This window comes from Pan paniscus, chromosome 9 (genome assembly GCF_029289425.2).
Source record: "Pan paniscus chromosome 9, NHGRI_mPanPan1-v2.0_pri, whole genome shotgun sequence".
Classification (NCBI taxonomy): Eukaryota; Metazoa; Chordata; class Mammalia; order Primates; family Hominidae; genus Pan; species Pan paniscus.
Genome location: NC_073258.2, coordinates 78,265,356 through 78,285,877, shown reverse-complemented (window position 1 = coordinate 78,285,877; position 20,522 = coordinate 78,265,356). Strand labels below are relative to the sequence as shown.

The 20,522-nt window shown below is 38.4% G+C and overlaps 1 protein-coding gene across 10 annotated transcripts in view; it reads left to right on the top strand.

The window, feature by feature from the left end:
• The window catches only part of PAK1 (p21 (RAC1) activated kinase 1), a 151,823-nt gene that overhangs the window by 107,128 nt on the left and 24,173 nt on the right, over nucleotides 1-20,522 (top strand). For all 10 annotated transcript variants that reach the window (XM_008960243.5, XM_034933426.3, XM_008960247.6 and 7 more), the window contains 4 exons: nucleotides 7,585-7,704; nucleotides 10,764-10,938; nucleotides 13,004-13,067; nucleotides 17,320-17,368. In XM_008960243.5, coding sequence (XP_008958491.1) covers nucleotides 7,585-7,704; nucleotides 10,764-10,938; nucleotides 13,004-13,067; nucleotides 17,320-17,368 — 408 coding nt within the window. The remainder of the gene's footprint in view (nucleotides 1-7,584; nucleotides 7,705-10,763; nucleotides 10,939-13,003; nucleotides 13,068-17,319; nucleotides 17,369-20,522) is intronic.

Here is a 20,522-nt window from a genome sequence, read left to right as displayed (position 1 = left end):
CTTTTCATGTGCTTATTGGCCATTTATATACAATCTACTTCACATTAACAGTAACTGAAATCCAGTAAAATATGTAAACTTTGCCCCAGTATATCTTCATTCCCTGCCCCTTCTTTATTCTATTACTGCCATTCTTTCATATACATGAATGTGTATGAATCTGTATGTGTATATGTGTGTGTGCACGTGTACGTACTGTATATGTTGGAAGCCTAACAATTGCTTTATACAATTATGTTTTTTAAAGAAGTCAATGGAAGAAATAACAAAAAGTATTTTTTTAGAGTCTTCCATGTTAATCTACATATTTACCGTTTCCTCTGCTCTCCATTATTACTTGTGGATTTGAGTTACTATTTGGTATTACTTCCTTTCAGTCTGATGGGCTTCTTTGAGTATTTCTTGTAAATCAGGTCTGATAGCAATAAATTCTCTTTCTCTTTGTTAATCTGGAATGTCTTTATTTCGTCTTCATTTTGAAGGATAGTTTTGTTGGGTATAGATTTCTTGACTGGCAATTTTTAAAAATTTCAGCTGTTTGAATATGTCATCCCACTGCCTTTTGACCTCCATTTTTTCTGATCAGAAGTTTTTGTTTTGATTTTTAAAATACTCTGATCAGCAGTCAGCTGTTAATTATACTGACTGGCCTTGTACATGATGTCAGTTTTCTCTGGTTGCTTTAAATATTTTCATGTTGACTTTAGCTTTTGGCAGTCTGACTGTGCGTTTAGGTGTTATTTTTTTTTCTTTTTCTTTTTCTGAGACGGAGTCTCGCTCTGTCGCCCAGGCTGGAGTACAGTGGTGCGATCTTGGTTCACTGCAACCTCTGCCTCCTGAGTTCAGGCGATTCTCTTGCCTCAGCCTCCCGAGTAGCTGGGATTTCAGGTGCATGCCACCACAGCCAGCTAATTTTTGTATTTTTGGTAGAGATGGGGTTTCACCATATTGGCCAGGCTGGTCCCAAACTCCTGACCTCAAGTGATCCGCCTGCCTCAGCCTCCCAAAGTGCTGGGATTACAGGCATGAGCCACCGCTCCCAGCCAGGTGTGAATCTTTTTGTGTTTTCCTACTTTGGGATTTATTGAGGTTCTTGGATCTGTAGATTAATATTTTTATCAAATTTAGGAAGTTTTATCCTTATTTCTTTAAATATTTTTTCTGTGTCTTTTTTTTTCTTCCTCAGAGACTCTCATTATATGTATGCTGGTGTGCTTTATGTTGTTCCACAGCTCTTTGATGCTCTGTTTTTTTCTTTAATTTTTTTTTACCTCAGTTCTTTATATCAGATAACTGCTATGGGTCCATTTTCTTTTTTCTTTTTCTTTTTCTTTTTTTTTTTTTGAGACAGAGTCTTGCTCTGTCACCCAGGCTGGAGTGCAGTGGCACAATCTCAGCTCACTGCAACCTCTGCCTCCTGAGTTCAAGCGATTCTCCTGCCTCAGCCTCTTGAGTAACTGGGACAACAGGCACGTGCCACCGCACCCAGCTAATTTTATTTTTATATTTTTAGTAGAGATGGGGTTTCACCATATTGGCCAGGCTGGTCTCAAACTCCTGACTTCGTGATCCACCCACCTTGGCCTCCCAAAGTGCTAGGATTACAGGTGTGAGCCACCGCTCCCCACCTCCATTTTCAAATTCATTGATTCTTCTGCCATATAGAATCCCTTGTTTAGCTCTCTGGTGAGTTTTTCATTTGTTATTTTATTCTTCAACTGTAGTATTTCCATTTGGTTCATTTGAAGTAATGTCTACTGAGAATTTCACTCGTTGTTAGGCTTTCTTAAAACTCTTTAAACATGGTTTCTTTTAGTTTTTTGAATGTATTTATATCTGAGTTGAAATCTTTATTCTCTAAAGCCAACATTTGGGGACATTCAGAGTTTCTGTTGATTGCTTTTTTCCCCCTAGGTCGTGCTTTCCTGTTTCTTTCCATGTCTTATAATTTCTTGTTGAAAATTCAATATTTAGATAATATTCTGTACCAATTCTGGATACTGATAGCCCCCTCCCCCAAAAAAGTTGCTAGCTTTTTTATTTGTTGGTTTTGTATTATCTTACTAGGGATAAATCTGTGAAATAGTCTCTGTCTGTGGTCATTGATGTCATTGCTCAGTGTTTGTTGTTTTTTTGTTTGTTTTTGTGGTGGTTTTGTTGTTGTTGTTTTGTTTTGTTGCAGCCTGGCTTTCCAGAGATTGCTTCTATGTTTGCTTAGCTGAATCTTTAGCCAATGATTTGACACAGATGGTGCTCAAAAACTTCAACTCTGTAAGGCTTCTTTCCTCTGTTGATGGACCTATGTGTAGGTAGGGGAGTACATTTACTGTTTAGGCCTTTTTCAAGTCTGTTCCAGCTTTTACTTTATGTTGGGCTCTTTTGAATCTTTTATGTGTATGCACATAGCCAGGCATGTGTGACTAGCGTGAGGCTTTTCTAGCGTCTGCTGTGCCTGTGAACAGCCTTAGCCAGAAATTAGTTTGCCCTACTCAGGACTGTAGCTTCAGGCTAATAGAGCTGAATAGTTGACCCTCTGCCGCTACCACCTTTGGAAGTCACTTCCAATGACAGTGCCACTGGGCCTAGGCATTGCCCATATCTCCAGCACAAAGTGAATGTTCTTGGACTATGCAGTTATACCCTGGTCTGCCCTGATGGAACCCCCACACTTCTGGAGTTGGGGCTCGGATGGATGGGAACATCCCTTGCCCAGAATGCCAGAGATTCTATTTTTAACCCAAAGTTCAGGAGTTTATCAGTCATAAGCACTTCTCAATATTTTATTGACCTTTGTTGGATTTCCAGGGAACTGAAATGGTTTTTGTCAATTTTGTCCAGATTTATAGTTGCTTGTTGGGGAGAGGATTTGCCAGTCTTCTCTCTCTGCCATACCTGGCAGTCTGCTTATAATATTTTAAAAAAGATAAAGGACAGATTATTCTGGGCTGTAATAAAAGATGCATTAGAGAAGGCAAGACTGGGGGCCCAAAAAGCAATGAGGAAGACTTGTAAAGGATTGGTAAAGGTAAGAGAATATGGTGCCTAAGTGAAAGCAGTGGTTATGAGGCTAAGGAACAGAGGGTTTAATGGAAAGAACTTTTTGAATCCTGATACGGTTTATTTTCCTTTTTATCATACTGCTTCTCATGGAGGGAGTGGGGAAAGGATTTTATGTTTAGTCAGGTATCAATCCTTGGTCTCCCTATCCCAAGGAAAAGTATCAAGTTGATCTTGTAGGGTGAGCATAGTCTTCCTACTGGGACAGAATGCTTAGTGAGCACACCCTGGCTACCATCTCATCTCCTCTCTGGGTTGGGTTGTCACATTTCAGTGGCCATTTTCAATCTGTTTGCATTATATCATTCCGAGCTGCCCAGAGCCTTGAGTTTTGATTCCAGTACCTAGTCATTTTCTTCTTCACTATTTTCCTTGACCTTAAAACTTCTATTTGATCAGGCAGCAGCCACCCAAAATTTCCTTAGGATATAGTCTTATCCTTGACTGTCTTAGCTGAACCTTGGAGCCTTCCCAAGGTGGTTTTTAACTGGCCTGTTAAAAACCTGGCCTGTTGAGAGCTGGTTTTGATCATGTTGAAGATATAATAAAGCAAACAAGCTTTTATAGGATATGAAAAAAACCATCAGACCCACTAATTTTTACTGTAGAATGTAGGCTAATGGTTTAAGTCAGTTAATAGTACGGTTCTTCGCCATTTTGGCATCTTCCTTCACAATCCTGTTCCCATTATCTCCACTTTTTCAATTACTGAGTGCCCCACCATTTAGATATTTCATTCCAGTTTATACTACTATTGGATAAGACATATTCATTTAGCAATCCTATACTGAGCACTTTCTAATCATCTGGCCAACATCATTATCATAGCTAATATTTGAGTATTTCAAAAATGAATTTTACATAGCTTTATCTCATTTAACCTCACACTAACACTACAGTAAGTACTAATACAGGCTGTATTTCATAACTGAGGAAAGTGAGAGAATTAATATCTTACGCAGAACTCATAGTTTGTAAGTGATAAAGGCGTGATTTGATCCTAAGCTAGTTGATTCCAAAATGTTGGTTTTTAAGCATTATTCTATCCTGCCTGATAAAACAGACAGTTCAACATAAAACCTTAATTGGAGAGAATTATAAAGTAGCCAGTGATATTGTGTTAGTACTTCTAATGAAGAAGAAAAAGAAAAAAGAAAATCAAACTAAAAATTGGTATCAGTGGAAAAGTACATAAAGTATATTCCAACAGAGGACGTTTGAGATCTGTCACTAGAAGAACAATTGAGGAAGTTGCAAGAAGAACGAACTTACAAAGTAGTTACAAAGAAGTTTCCAGTGTATTTATTCCTTATTGTCATCTGGTTATATGCTAAGAATATACACCTTTAAGCAAATGCCCAAATTGCAAGGATATAATCCAGGGTACTATTCATACATTTCCGTAATAAAGAAAACCCAAACCGGTGGATGAATTTATATAGAAACACCTTTAAAATATTGTTGAACAATTGATGCTATCTGAAGTTAGTAACCTTAAATTAGTAACATTAGTAATCTTAAATTAGTAACATTTGTGTTCTACAGTGTTTTGGTTCTAGTATCTTGTTTTCAAAAAAGTAGACAGTATCACAGATTATATTTAATATTCTTGCCTATTTGCAGTAGAAAACTTGCCTGTGATGAATATTTTTGTATTTAAGGCAGTGGAGATGGTATATTAGAATATATGTATGAACATATGATGAATAAAAGTGCTATTCATACAACATTTCAGGAAGTAATAAATTTGGTACTCTTTCTAAAAGCTTTGAGTACTCTATCAGACTATACTTTAAAAGAACTGAGAACCAAGAACCCTTGAGTTTGTTAGAGTTACAGGTGCAAATTTTCTTTGGTGCTTTTCACTATTTTGTTATAAAATAGGAATTTGTATTTTATTGCCATTGATTAAAAAAACCTTTTCTCTAATTTGTGAGAAACATCTTAATAAATCACTTTAAAAAGAAAAAAAATGTATAGATTACATCACTGTTCTACTCACAGTCCTCCAGTGGTTTCTTATTCTAGGTCTAAACTCCAGAGTTTTTATTACCGCCTCTCTGACTTTACATAATCTGATTCCCAGCTAACTTTCTGACCTTGTTTCTTTCCTTACTTCCCCTTACTAACTTTGTTACACCCACATAGGTAGAATTCCTAAGGGTTGTGGGAACATACCAAGCATGTTTCTGTCTCAGAGTCTTTAACTTCTTCCATCTGCTAGGAATATCCTTTTCTCAGAGAGCCCCGTGGCTTGCTCCCTTAATTCATTCAGGTCACTGTTATATGACATCTTATTAGAGAGGCTTGCCTGTGCCTATCGTATCTAAAATAGTATCTCCCCACCTTGTCAACCAATCTCTGCTCCTATATGGAGCAGACACTTTGGTGATTGTTTTTTACTCTATTCTCTTCTAGAATGTAAGTCATAGAACCAGGGACTTTATCTGTTTTATTCTTTATGTAGCCCCAGAGCCTAGAATGGAGCCTGGCACACAGTGAATGGATGGATGGATGGATGGCTAGATGGGTAGATGGATGATGAATTGGAATGTCTGGCTTTTGTTTGAAACAGAGATTTGTGGTTATTAGACATAATGATAATTTAATTGATTCCTTACATCTCTCTAGCTCTTTACCATTTTCAGTGATTTTATGCTCACTTTGCCTCATTTAATCCATTCAGTGGCCTTCTGAGGTAGGCAGAGAGCTGTAGTCATTACCCCTGTTTTATAAATTAAAAATGTGAGACTTAACTTAGACCCTTGCCCAAGGACACAGGGCTAAGAAGTAAAAATCTGGGTAATAACCTAGACCTTTCTCTCTCTGACAGATGTTAATATCACTGCCCAAAGCTATCACCTATGGAAAACAGAATCTTTTACTGAGGAAGGTGTTGAAATCCCCTTCTCTACAGTTTTATAAAGCAAACAAACCTAGTGTTTACAGTATACATCAGGGGAGCTCCAGGGCTACCTGATGATGAAGAGCCTTGCCGAGTCAACTGTATTCCCACATTAGGTTTTTAGTTAAATTTTGTTGAGTGGAATAGGGGGGAGAAAATAAATTAGAGCAGAAAAATATCGAAATACATATTTTGACAGGGAAAGGACCTCTATTGAGTTTTGGAACTTAAAGCGATTTAAGGTCATCTTTCAGATTATAACACTCCTCTTCCTTCACATTCCTCAGGTGATTAAACTTCAAACCAAGAGGACAGATTTATTGCCTATGGTCACCACAACTGCTTATATATGCCCGGCACTGTCAGTTTTTAACTTATGCTTTGTGCTGGAGGCCCTGTTAAAATCTATGCCAGTTTTTCTTACTTTAGTATGTCAAATGTGGTAAAAGACAGTCTCCCACAGTCAGTACCTCTAGTATATTATTCCTTAGTTCTTCCATTTATCCCGTTATTCTGACTCTTGACCTTCCTCTTAGGAGGCTCCAGGTGTCAGGCAGGAGGGGCTCTCATCCTCTGTCTATCTCCTATACCAGATGGTCACTACTTTAGGACATGGACCATCTTTTTCATCTTTGTACATTTATGTCAACAGTACCTATCACAGTCTTACTGAGCACAAAGTAGGTGCTCTGAAAATACCTGAAACTATTGAATTCTATCAGTATATATTAAAAGATCCCCATTGCCTCTCCAGTTCTTTGCTGATCAAATGATAGAATCATTTGATAGCTATCAAAAATCTCATATTTTGGAGGCATTTTGTCTCTTAATTCTGTGTAATAAACAGTAATGGTATGCTATTTTTGCCTGGACCTGCCCTAAAACTTGCCACTCTTGGCCCAGCTCTCTTATAGTTTGCATGGGGAAATCAGGTTGTCACAGATTGTAAGCAGATCTAATTAGTGGTAAGTTCCATTCCAGGGTAGGGCAGAAGCTTAGGGAAATAGATAGTATCCAGTCTGGGGAGAAATTCATTGTTCTCTTTAGATAACATGATCCTGATGCTGATGTTCTTTATCTTCAGGTTGAGGTGAGGACCCCTGGTAATGTAATGGGTTCAGGAGATTTTTGCAAAGAGAGGAAAAGGACAGGGCAAAAGCCTGTTTAGACTGCCATTTACCATATCAGGAGAGAGTAAGAAATTATAGTGATGAATTTTGAAAAATTAGAAACTTTTGATCCCTTCCCTACATTTCGTACTTTATTTCCTATTCAGTGTGGAGAGCAAAATTCATAGAATAAGAAGGTACTGTGAGCTTGTCTTCAGGGGTTGGGTTGGGGGAGAGGCAGGTAGAAAAGCTGTAAGCTAGCTTCCCATTCACAGCTAGGCTTTGAGTGGGAGAAGGAAGCCCCAAGGGACTGAGTGGATAGTGATGGCTAAAAGAAGAGGGAGAAACAGATTGAGCTTCTGAGACTAGCTACACAAAGGTGAGAGCTTGGAGGCTAATGTGTATTTCAGAAGGGATATCAGGATGGGGTTTCTCGTGGGAGGTTTGGTGATCCTGATAGTTAAGTTCCATGGCAGCTGGACCAGATGCATTTTGCTTTTCTTCTTTGCACAGAATGTGAAGGCTGTGTCTGAGACTCCTGCAGTGCCACCAGTTTCAGAAGATGAGGATGATGATGATGATGATGCTACCCCACCACCAGTGATTGCTCCACGCCCAGAGCACACAAAATCTGTGAGTCTTTGGGGACCTGGCCAGTTTTGTGATTTATTAGAGTAAGTGGGGAGAGGGAGGAGTTGGTGCTGATACCTAGAAGTTTAATATTCTGGTAGGCGTCCTTAGATTTTGGAGCTGGTGAAATCACTGAACTACCTTGACTAAAGGTACTTTCTGTATGATTAAAGACAAAAAATCATGTATTTATTTATCATTGGTTTGCAGATAGTCCCAAAGTGTCCTAGGTAATTGATGTTTATACCAGTCCAGTCTCGGTTCTCCACAGATAGGACAGGAAGATATATAGGATTGATGCTACTTAGTGCAGGACTAACATAAATTATTCCAGTCTCCAGGGAAGCAACAAATTGTCTTGCCACAGATCTTTTCTTCTCTGTTAAATGTGCAGTGTTCAGCCTCTTAGAGCATTATTGATAATATTGAAAGACCCAAGAGAATATATAAATACATTAGTGCTATTAATATGCTGGGCATCAGGAGTGCATTTTGATGCCGGATGTTGGCAGTGATTTCTATTTAACTTCCTTTGAGGTTCCTGCATCTCTGAGAATAGCCATGGTCCCTCTAACCTTGCTTTGAAACATCTAGTCCCTGTGCCTTTTACTTAATTTGGCATCACTGAGCACTGACCTACCATCAGATGATACTCTACTAGTGTTTCTTTGTTTAGGTCTTTTACTAAGATGAGAGCTCCATAATGAAGGAACCATCTAGCACTTCTGTGATCATGAAAGGAAAAAAAAGTGCTACCTCTGGAATACAGCATTCAGGGAGGTGTTCAAACAGAAATTGGTTGAATGACTATTGGAGATGCTGTGGAGGAAATTCAAAGGAATTATATGACCTATTAGGATGAGAACTTACAAACAGAATCTGTGGAATCATCTTCTCTGTAGGTCACAAAGTTACCTCAAGGGAAAATGCGCTTCAAAATTGGAGAGTCGTTAACACTGATATGGTTTTTTTTGGTTTGTAGACATGTTCATTTAAAACATTTTTTTCCCCACTAAACCATGAACACCTCAAAAAGTAGAGGAAATCCATATGTATGTATTTCTAGTGCTTAACATAGTTCTTGGCACCTGCAGAGGTGGGTAAATATCAGAGGACAGTAAATATTGAATTAATTAATTAATTAATTGATCTTCATAGCATTTCTTTCTAAAAAGGTATTGTTAATTCCTAATTTATAGAAGAAGCAGCTGAGATTTGGAGAGGTGAATTGATCTGCCCAGTCTCTTAGTAAACAAAAGAGCCAGGATTTGAAAGCAGGTAATTAACCCCAACTCCAGGTTGTTTTCCACCATAGCACAGTGGTATTTTTGTGTGTACAAACCTGTGCTAGGAGCCAGAGAAGGAGACTATTAAAGAAGGAAAAGGCAAGGTTTCTGTCTTCAAAGAGATATATCAGGACAGGCAAAAGAGGACAAGGCATGGAAGTATAGGTTTAGGTGCCTGGGATATAGTTTGTCTACAGGTACAAGAATAGAAAATTGAGAAATCATTATGCTAGAGTAGTAATCAGGAAGGAAGCCATCGCCTCTGATCTCAGCGTCTTGGCTTATTGCTGTTCCCACTACTGGAATGTTCTCTCCCATTTCCACCTATTAAAAGCCTGTCCAGTCAAAAGGTAGCATGGTCAAGCAGTCCAAGGTGCAGGATGTAGTTGGCTTTAGTCTCTGTGGAGCCATGGGTTTGAGTCCCACTGTTGCCAATGGCTTTGCATCATCGCAGATAAATGATCATCATAGATAAATGATCCTCTATCTTTGTAGAAACCTATCCGTCCTTCAGGATCCAGTTGCAGGATCCTGTTTGTTTATTTATTCCATCAAATATTTACCTGAATGCTTGCTTTTTTTTAGTAAGTGGTTAGATGGAGGAACTCATGGATGAATGACCCACATTCCCTGTCCTTATACAGTTTATGGACTATGCAAAAGATAATTGTGATATTTTTATGATAAAATCTGTTAAATACCTTGAAGCATCTCCTGGGGAAAGGAAGTATAATTTATGATCACTTCTGAACCTCAGTAGTATATAGCTTGCTTATTTCTTTATAACATGTATCACTTTCTGCCTTGTAGTTATGATTTTCTCACCTCCTTTATAAGAATGAGAGGTTGGGGCAGCATTTTGTACAGGGTGAGGCAACAAATAGATTCTCAGTAAATGTTTGTTATGTAAATGAATGAATAGGACATTTAATATTTTTAAAAGGTAAAATTTGAGTGCTTAATGTCTGCTGGGGATGAGTCTGATTACCTCACATATTAATCAGTTTACTCCTACAGCAACCCCAAAAGATAGTTATCATTATTATCACCATTTTATAGATGAGGAAACTGAAACACAGAGAAGTTAAGTAACCTGCCCAAAGTCATGCAGAAGGTAAGAATAATAAGAGTTGGGATTTAAGTTCAGGCAGTCAGGTTCCAGAGTCCATGTTCTAAATCATCACACTCTACTACCTCCTGATGAAGAACAAAAGTAGTTCCTTCCCTGCAAGGGTTCAGGATGTAAGGAGGGAGTAACTCAATAGAAGTTGGTGTTGTACTAGTAATGCCAAGTGCTATTTGCATTACTACAGGATGTCTTTTAACTTGGGGAAGCATAAAATATTACAAATGAAGGGGATTCTTATCTAATAGAATTGTCTTCAACTAACTTCTTTTGTTACAGAATATTTCTTTTAGCTTGGGGAATACAGGATATTTCTTTTAGCTTGGGGAAGCATAAAATATTACAGATGAAGGGGATTCTTATCTAATAGAATTGTCTTTAACTAATTTCTTTTGATAGTTGTCTAGCCTCTACTGAATATCTTTAGTGCTGACACTCTCACTTCTTTTGTTTACAGTGAGAGTAAGGAAGGCCATTTTACCCAGAATGGGTGGGCCTGGGCACAGAGGAGGAGTAATATAGATTTTGACATAAGAGAAAGGATGAGTTTATTGGGGTTTGCTCTGTGGATGTTCTAACCTCACATCTAGGAGAGGTTCCCCTATGCTAACAAAGGCTGGTCTTGCCAAAATTTTGCACTAATAATGCAGGTATACACACGGTCTGTGATTGAACCACTTCCTGTCACTCCAACTCGGGACGTGGCTACATCTCCCATTTCACCTACTGAAAATAACACCACTCCACCAGATGCTTTGACCCGGAATACTGAGAAGCAGAAGAAGAAGCCTAAAATGTCTGATGAGGAGATCTTGGAGAAATTACGTAAGGAATTTGTAGCTTTCTGAACCTTTCTTCGTTTTATGACTGGTCAAGCACAGAGATTTGCTGGTCGTAGGCTTGGTCCATGCAGCTGGCTGGCCATGCTTGGTACCTTAGGCACAGACTGCTTCTCCTCACCCTGTCCCTGAACCTCCCTTCCCTGTCTCACAGCCCTGGTTGGATACTATGTTAGGATGGAGATGTGGTGAGAGTGTGGATAGCTCACTTTGAGGGCAGGGCACCCCTCACCCCTAGGCATGTATTATAGCGAAGACAAATAGTTTTTCTCTAATGAATAGCCTAGAATGCCATGTTGAGAAAGACTGAGGACCTAGTGGAAAAGGGCGCTGTGATCGATTATTGATGTTTTGCCATTGACCTAGGAGAAGACACATCTGCCATCTTGGTTGTAGGAAAAGAGGGAAGGGAAGTTAACATTTTATGAACCTATAGTATGTATCAAATGACAAGCAAAATATTTTCTTGATTTTTTTAAAATTTAATTCTCTTATTAATCCTGTGAAGAAAAGCATTATGTTCCTAATTTTTGCAATTAAGATATCTGAGGCTCAGGGAGGCTAAATATCCTGCCCAAAATCACGCAGCTAAAAAGTGACATGGCTGAGGTTAACACAGTTTTTGTTCCTGTAAGTAGAGCATACTGCCTCTTGCTGTCAAGTGGAAACTTCCATTTTACTTTCTTTAGCTGCCAGAAATGGGGGTATGTTAGGGTAGCTTATTTCTGTGTTTCAGTAAACTGCAGAAGAATTCATGTTAGAAGGAAGAACTAGGTTGATCTGTGGGCTTGGAAGAATCATTTGACAAGGGCTTTAATTTATTCACTGTATCTACTTACTTCCAAAAAGGATTTGATGTGACCGATTTGGCGACGTCTGCAAACTGGCATTGCTTTGTGGTTCTCTAGTTCTTCCTGATTAATTCCTATATGACTTTAAAACAAATTTTCACTGTTTTAAAAATTGCCCTTTTCTGGATCCCTCATAAAATGACAAAGTAAGAAAAGCCACTTACCTAGTCATCTGTTTACTCCTGTATGTAGTCTTGTTCTCTAAACCAGAGTTTTTTGTTTTGTTTTGTTTTAACAATAACACTTAGAATTATGACTTAGAATTAAGACTTGGCCTGGGAGTTAGGACACTTGAGTTGAAGCTTCTGCTCAGCCACTGACTTGTGTCTTAGGCAATTTTCTACTGTTCTCTAAACCTCATTTTTCTCATTTTTAAAATAGGGATGTTAATACTTGTCTCATTTGCAAATCAAATGAGGTAATATATGTGAAAAGTACCAATTCCTAGTAATTGGGTATTAATGGAGAGCACATTGGACTGGGAGACTAAAAATGAAACTCCTAATCTTAGCTCTGACACCAATTTGCTGTGTGACCTTGGGGAAGTATCTTCTTCCCTTCTGTGGGCCTCAATTTCTCCATCTCTAAAATACAAGTTATAAAACCCAGTGGAAAACCTCTATGTCGTTACACTTGAAATATTCTTTGTTGTAAACCTCTTCTCTACTTTATCTCTCTGGCTTTTACTTAAAGTGGAAATCAGTCCATATATCACCTTTCTGAAGTTTTTCCAGTCTTTTTTTTGTGTGTGTGTGCGCCTCTTTCTGTACCCCTTTGGCTTTTATCACAGCAATTATTATATTTTCATGGAACTTTATGCTTACTTATCTGTCTCCTCCATGAAATTGACCTTCTTGAGAGCAGGGACTGCCTTGACTGTGTCATATCTCTTCATTCCTAATACAACATATGGCTTGGTGCATATTAAATGAGTAAATATTTACTGAATGGATTAATTAAAAAATGAATGACTTTTAGGAGTTTAGAAATGGAATAGCTTACTATGAATCAAAGCAGTCAAGGTGATGAAACTTTTGGTTGAGACTTATGGGGGAAAAGCTGAGGGCCTGTTTAGCATGCTTTTTGGCTATTGGAGGTAGTTCTTTAACCCTTGCCAGCTACAGGGGTTGGGGAAATGTGGAACCTTTTTTGTATCTTGATTTGGGAAAAAATGATTCATGGTCTCTGTTTCTTTCAAAGGAAGCATAGTGAGTGTGGGCGATCCTAAGAAGAAATATACACGGTTTGAGAAGATTGGACAAGGGTTAGTAGGGGCATTTTCTTTCCCTGGAGAAATGACTTTAAAGTGTGTGTGCCGGCATATATGATTTTGCTTTTGTTTTGCCTCTCATAAACCTTGTTCTTCTTTCTCCACTTTACCCCTCACCCATCTGGAGTTGTTATGTGAGACTGACTTCAGATTTGGCAGAATTATGCTTAATGTGAGAGAGATGCCATTAGCTGACCATGTTGCTAAAAATACCCCTGCAGTGACAGTGAGAGAACGGTTTTTTTTCTTAGCACAAAACCAACTTCCCAAATTACAACTCTGCTTTTCTGGATGAACCCTGTTTGTCCTAGTGCTGAGATCCACCAGCACTAATATAAAATGGAAGACCCAAAACTATAAACCCTTCTACTACTGTGATAGGACCTGTTTTTCTAGGTAGATGCCAGAATTTATCCTTCTAGCATTCATCCTTCTCTGTATCTTATATGCTGCCCTCAGTGTAATGAATTCAGCAAGTCTTAACTGAGTTCCTATTGTGTGCAAGGCACTATGAATTCAGAGACAATCTCTGCTTTCAAGGACCTCAAGTCAACAGAAAAAGATAGGCAAACAATTGTATAGTCATATGTTGCCTAACAAAGGGGATATGTTCTGAGAAGTGCATCCTTAGGCAGTTTTGTCATGTGAGCATCATAGAGTGAACACAAAACTAAATAGTATAGCCTACTACACACCTAGGCTATATGGTATAGCGTCTTGCTCCTAGGCTACAAGCCTGTACAGCATGTTACTGTACTGAATACTGTAGGCAATTATAACACAATGGTGGTTGTATATCTAAACATAGAAAAGATACGGTAAAAATACAGCATAAAAGGTTTAAAAAAAAGGTATATTTATGTAGGGCACTTACCATGGATGGAGCTTGTAGGACTGGAAGTTGCTCTAGGTGAGTCAGTGAGTGGTGAGTGAATGTCGAGGCCTAGGACATTACTGTGTACGCTACTGTAGACTTTATAAACCCTGTACACTTAGACTGTACATTTATTAAAAAACAAAGTAATTGTGCTATGACGTTACAACTCCTACAGTGTTACTGGGTGATAGGAATTTTTCAGCTCCATCATAATCTTATGGGACCACCATCATATGCGGTCCATTGTTGACTGAAACGTCGTTATGTGACACATGACTGTCTTGTGTTTTTAAAGTGTTTGGCTGTTATTTAGAGTGAAAGAAGCTAGATATGAAAAAGCAGATACTGTCTCATTTGATTTATATGAAATTCAAGAACAGGCAAAAGTAATATATGATAATAGAAGTCAGAATAGTGGTTATTTCTGGGAGGAGGATGCAGAGTGGGAATAGGCATGAAGGAATCTTCGGGGGTAATGACTGTAGTGTCTTTTGAAAGTGGCCATTATTTTGAGTGAAAAAAGCCAGATATAAAAGAGCAGATACTATGTCATTCTATTTATATGAAATTCAAGAACAAGCAAAACTAATGTATGATAATAGAAGTCAGAACAGTGTAGTTATTTCTGGGAGGAGGATGTTGAGTAGGAATAGTCATGAGGGAATCTTTGGGGGTGATCTTGGTAGTGAACACATGGGTGTGTACATATATAAAAATCAAGTTGTACACTTAAGATTTGTGCAAATTAAGTTATACCTCTCTATAAAAAAAAAAAAAGAGATTTCTAAAGACCCACCAAAAGAGATAAAATTAAAAAGAAACTGAAAAAGAAAAATGTCTGGCTCTCAGTGTTAGTGGAATGAAAGCATTGTTGCTAACGATGTCATTGAAATTTTCTTTTTTTTTAAAAATTATACACCCAAGAATTTCTGAAAATAAAAGATTGCATAATATAGGGAGGTTCTGTTTATACAGCATTCTACAGTTCACATCTGTTATTTGCATTTATTGTTTAATCCTCAGAACAACTCTGGGCTTGAGTGGATCTTATTTTTTTCTAGTTCCAGTGTTTTTCAAAATAGACATACTTTTGTGAGTTTGAACTGGTGTAAGGTATTTAACACCTTGAGAAAAAAATTATTTTGCTTACCTCAGAGTAATGTGGGATGGTATTTCCTTTAGGTAGTGAAATTGAGATATTAAGAATGTAGCAGAAATGTACATGGACAAGCATAGGCAAGTCAGGTTTCTTCTCTGGACTGGAGTTTCTTCCTGTAAATTTAAGGAAGACAGATTGTGAATTGAGGACCTTTTACCTCCAGAACTTTTGTGACTTTTTTTTTTTTTTTAGTTACTGATATATGAGACCTATAAATAGGCAACATCTGCATAATGTTCTTTCCTTGCTTACTTGACAGGTCTGTTAGTGCTAAGGGAAGAATGAAATATTAATTAAGCACCTATGCTGATGTTTCCACATTGCATAATTTTTAAAATACAACTGCCACACCAATATGATGAATTGGTAATATTGTAATTTTTGCTTGCTTTTATTTCTCCTTTAAGACCTGAAGATTATTATTCTTTTGGACTTGGAATTCATATGTCTAATTATATGTCTATTCAAGTTAGAAATAGGTATTAAGCAGTGGGCCTGAGTAGCTTTCTACAACTTTGTAATCATGGAGACAGTCCCCTGAGGCTTGGGCATGTTTGTCCTTTAAGAATAGTACATCTAGTAGGATCAGGAAGGGATGGGGATAGGAAGACAGATACCAGCTTTATAACAGAAGATAGCTAAGGGCAGGATAATCAGGCAGTGAAGAAATAACTGCCTGTACAAGTCATCCAATCCTTATTTTATAGCCAGTATGTTATAGTCACAGTTTCCAGGCATGTAGCTAGGGTCCCAACTAAAGAGTGATGATTAGGGAGCTGGTGACCATAGTTTCTAGCTGCAAGGCATGCTTACACATGACTTTTCCCCCTGGATTGACCTGGAATTATAATCTCAGGGCTTGCCTAGGAAGCAGTCTTGTAATAGAGCAGAATTTTAATTTTCTTCAAATTGCATCATATGTACCTAATATATGGCATGTACAGGTACAAATATGTGTTACAAATTACTTACCTACAAATACACAGGGTTTATGGTCTTAAGCATAAAATGAGGGTTTTAGTTATTTTGAATGGATTTAGTTATTTTGAATGAATTATTACTTTCCTAGCATTATTTCTGCATTTCTTCCCCCCTTCTCTGTCTGTATATATGAATGTGTATATACTTAACATACATATGTGTACACACATGTGTCAAGTGGGGTCATTCTTACCTTGGGGGTGGGGCAGAGGTACCCTCAGATCTTCTGGGAGCATGTATGTTTGAAAGAGTATATTTAATATCATTTTATGTTTGAAAAATGAAAACTAAAAACCACTTTTATAATACAAACTACAGAAAACAAAATTCACATATCCTATTGATGGAATAAATGATTGAAAACCATTATTTTATTTTAAAGGATCCAAGTGTATCCTGTAATATCAGAGTGGGAAGGGTACTTTGAGATTAGATTATTCAGTGTGGTTCTTCAAGTTTTTATAGTTTTTTACTATTTATAGTTTTTTAAAGTAAATTTTCACTAAAGATAGCATACATAAGTGTACAACTCAATGAATTTTCAAAAAGTGAACACGCCTATGTAACCAGTACCCAGATTAAGAAAAAGAACATTACCGACACCCTGGAAGTCCATATTCCTTTTTGATAAATAAATAAGATATGCTGGCCCACCCCCAAACACATTCTGAAATTCTCCGCAGGGCCCCTTTCTCCCCACCTGTCACCCCCCCAGTTGAAAATCATAGATCTAATCTTATCCCTTTTATAGATGAAGAGTTTGAAGCCACAAGAAATTAGAGCCACGTGCCAAGGGTGATGGAGGAGAGGAGAGAAGCAAGCAGGAACAGGAAATTAATATATATTGAGCATCTGTTATATGATATGCAGTTGGCTAAGTACTTTACATGAACTAATCAATTTAAATTATCTTGTATTCTCTTATGTCCACTTTACAAATGAGGAAAGTGAAGCTCAAAGAAGTTAAATAACTTTCTTAAGATCCTACCTAGTAGGTACTAGGTAGAAGTACCAGGTTGGAATTCAGGTCTCCTGGCCACTAGAGCCTACATTCTCTGTACTACCTCTTATAGCTTCTTAAATGTGAGAATGGATGCTGCAGGGAGAGGATTATTTTTACTGCTCTTGTTTTTGACACTCACAGATTGTGTGTAGAACTGCATTTGACAAATATCACTTTATTGAACACTGTGTTTTTTTCCCTCTTTCTCCGCCACCTTACTGTTCAGTGCTTCAGGCACCGTGTACACAGCAATGGATGTGGCCACAGGACAGGAGGTAAGTATCCACCACCCACTGTTGCTCCTTTAGTTCTGTTTCTTTTTATTTGGGATTAATTTGTAGCCCTTGTTAGGTCAACAGGAACAGTTCTAGGTTTTTTTTTGGGGGATGGGGTCTCGCTCTGTCATCCAGGCTGGAGTGCAGTGGCGTGATCTCTGCTCACTGCAGCCTCCGCCTCCTAGGTTCAAGCAGTTCTCCAGCCTCAGCCTCCTGAGTAGCTGGGATTATAGGAACCTGCCACCATGCCTGGCTAATTTTTGTATTTTTTAGTAGAGGTGAGGTTTCACCATGTTGGCCAGGCTGCTCTCGAACTCCTGACCTCAGGTGATCTTCCTGCCTCGGCCTCCCAAAGGGCTAGGATTACAGGCGTGAGCCAGTGTGCCCAGCTGGAACATATCTAGTTTCTTACTGTAGCATACAAAAGCCAAATAGCAGGATAACATTATGAAACTTAAGGTTTGGACTAAGGTGAAATAGTTAGATGGAGGGAAGTGAATGGATTTGAGAGATAACTTAGCAGGTAGGTTCGACAGGATTAGATGATTGAATGTGAACATTACTTACAAGTGGGTGATATTATTCAAGGAGAAAGGAAAAAGAAATTGGATACTGCCTGATTGCCAAGTGGATAGTTGCTTACACAACTTTGGGGCTTGGGGGAGAAATCTGATCTATAGGAGATTTAAACCAAGTCTCTTGACTCCTAATCTACTGGTGCTACCTTTACTTTCCACTGAACAGTGAAATCCTCATTTATTTGGAGGCAGCTTTTTGTCCCTCTCATTTCATTAAGCCATGAGAACTATAGCTAAAGCCTGCTGACCCAAGGTCTTATATTCAGTAGAAGAAAGATATGAAGGGAATATAGAGTACTTGAGGTTTCCTTGCATTTTAATATTTGGTTGCAGAGTAGGAGTGTCAGCCAATGAACTGTGGATGGCAGCTGCCCCAGAGAAGTTCTTACTTCAAAGAGTACCAGTACACAATAATTGAGAGAGGCACCTCCTCTTCCAATGAAAATAGAGTTGGGCTTCTGTGAGGGAGGCTGCTAGAAACGTGCTTCTATATTTTTGGTGGTTGAAACCACGTGGAACCCTGGAGAAGTCATGGTTAATAGGGGTAGCACATATCTCACTAGGCTCTTGTGAGTTTTTACAAGTGTTAAAGCCAAATATTAAGGCTCCACCTAGGGTAAGCCAAGTTTTAAAAATCATTATTATGGTTAAGGATTTATTCATTATTCTTTGATGTGAGAATCCAAAGACCTAGATGCTTATAAGCCTTTAGCTACTTATATAACCTTGGGCAAGTCATTTGACCTCTCTGAGCCTGAATTTTATATATTTATAAAATGTGCATAATAAAATGTCCACGAAAGTGTTGAAAGAATTCAGTAAAGCAATACATGTGAAAATGCATTATAAACTTTATGAACTACATATTCATATTTATTCATTTTTACTCATATACATATGTATGTATTCCACAAAGCATTTGCTTTATGCCACACCTTATGCTAAGAATTCTGTGAAAGTTCACAGACATTAAAATCATATGTAAATGTAAGAGACCATAATTTCCTTTGTGTACATATAAAAGCCTTGTAATATTGACACGAATCTGCCTTAAAGTAAAAATAATGGTGAGGAAGGAAGGATAATATTATCATGGCATTTTAATGATGGTGAATATGATGCAGAGATTAAAATAAAGAAGGCTATACCAATCCTGAAAAGAACTCTATGAGGTAGGTAATATTATTTCTTCTTTACTGCTGAGGAATTTGAGGCTCAGGGTGTATAAATAACTTTTTTTTTGCAAAGTTGTACTGTCAGCAATTACCAGGGACTGGATTAGAATCTTTGACTCCTAATCCTGTGTGTTTTGGGCCGCAAGAGCACAACAGAGCTGAGGTTAGATACTAGAGTCCCTTCTGGCCTCTCAGGCCTCACAGTCCTTGATGGGAGGCAGGTAGGTGATGATGGTGGTTCCTGGAAGCCCTGGAGGCTGGCTGTGTGAGAAGCTGGCCAGAGGAAAGAGAAATTTAAATTCATTGTATGCCTGTCTTGTGGTTACAAAACTATGAATGGAAGGGAGTCCATCAGGGTGGCTAATGCAGTGTGGTCAGGAAGGCTTCATTTCCTGCCCCAGGGAGAATAAATCTTTATTGGAGTCCACGGGATGCTCTCAGTCTTTGTGAGTTCTTGCTTATTGCGGGTTATCCAGCTGAGAAGGGCAGACCTAGTGTCTCACATATAGGAAGAATGTTAGTGCTGGGAAGTCTTCCAGTTAACATATCCAACAATTATTTTTCAAGTGTGTTTTTAGAGAGAATGTGTACAATAGAAAGAACAGACTGGAAGAGGCTTTGGAGTCACATGGACCTGTAGGCATTGATTATGACCTTAGAATTTTCTTATGAGTCTTAGCCTCAATTTTCTTACCTGAAAATGCAGATCATGATTCTTGCTTTGTAGGGTTGTGTGTGGTTAGGTTTTACTGTGATAATATAAGTACGGCATCTAGCACAGAGCCTGGCACACAGTTGGTATTTGATAAACAGTAGCGGTGGGAGAGTGGTTGCTGTGCCAAGTACTTATTAAATGCTGTTATTACTGTGATTACCATTTTTGTTATTGTCTAAATTTATTGCTTAAATTCTTTACTTATATGTGAGTAATGCATTGGCCATTGTCTCACTTGGTATTCAAAACAATCCTGAAAAGAGGGGAATCAAGGTTGAGATTATCTTCAATGTATTGATGAAGAGACTGAGGCTCAGAGAGCTTGTGATTGGTCAAGGTCAGTAAGTGACAGTCAGATCCTGAGCTTAAGTCCTCAGAGTTCAAGTCCAGTTCTTTTTCTGTTACAGGAATGCTATCTCCTAGCCTATATAGGTGGGGCTTAGGTGAAGGACACTTAGCCTAGCCCATAGTTAGTAGCTATTGAAAAGGACTCCTGGCCAGGCGCGGTTGCTCATGCCTGTAATCCCAGCACTTTGGGAGGCTGAGGCAGGCAGATTACGAGATCAGGAGTTCGAGACCAGCCTGGCCAACGTGGTGAAACCCTGTTTCTACTAAAAATACCAAAATTAGCTGGGCGTGATGGCAGATGCCTGTAATCCCAGCTACACGGGAGGCTGAGGCAGGAG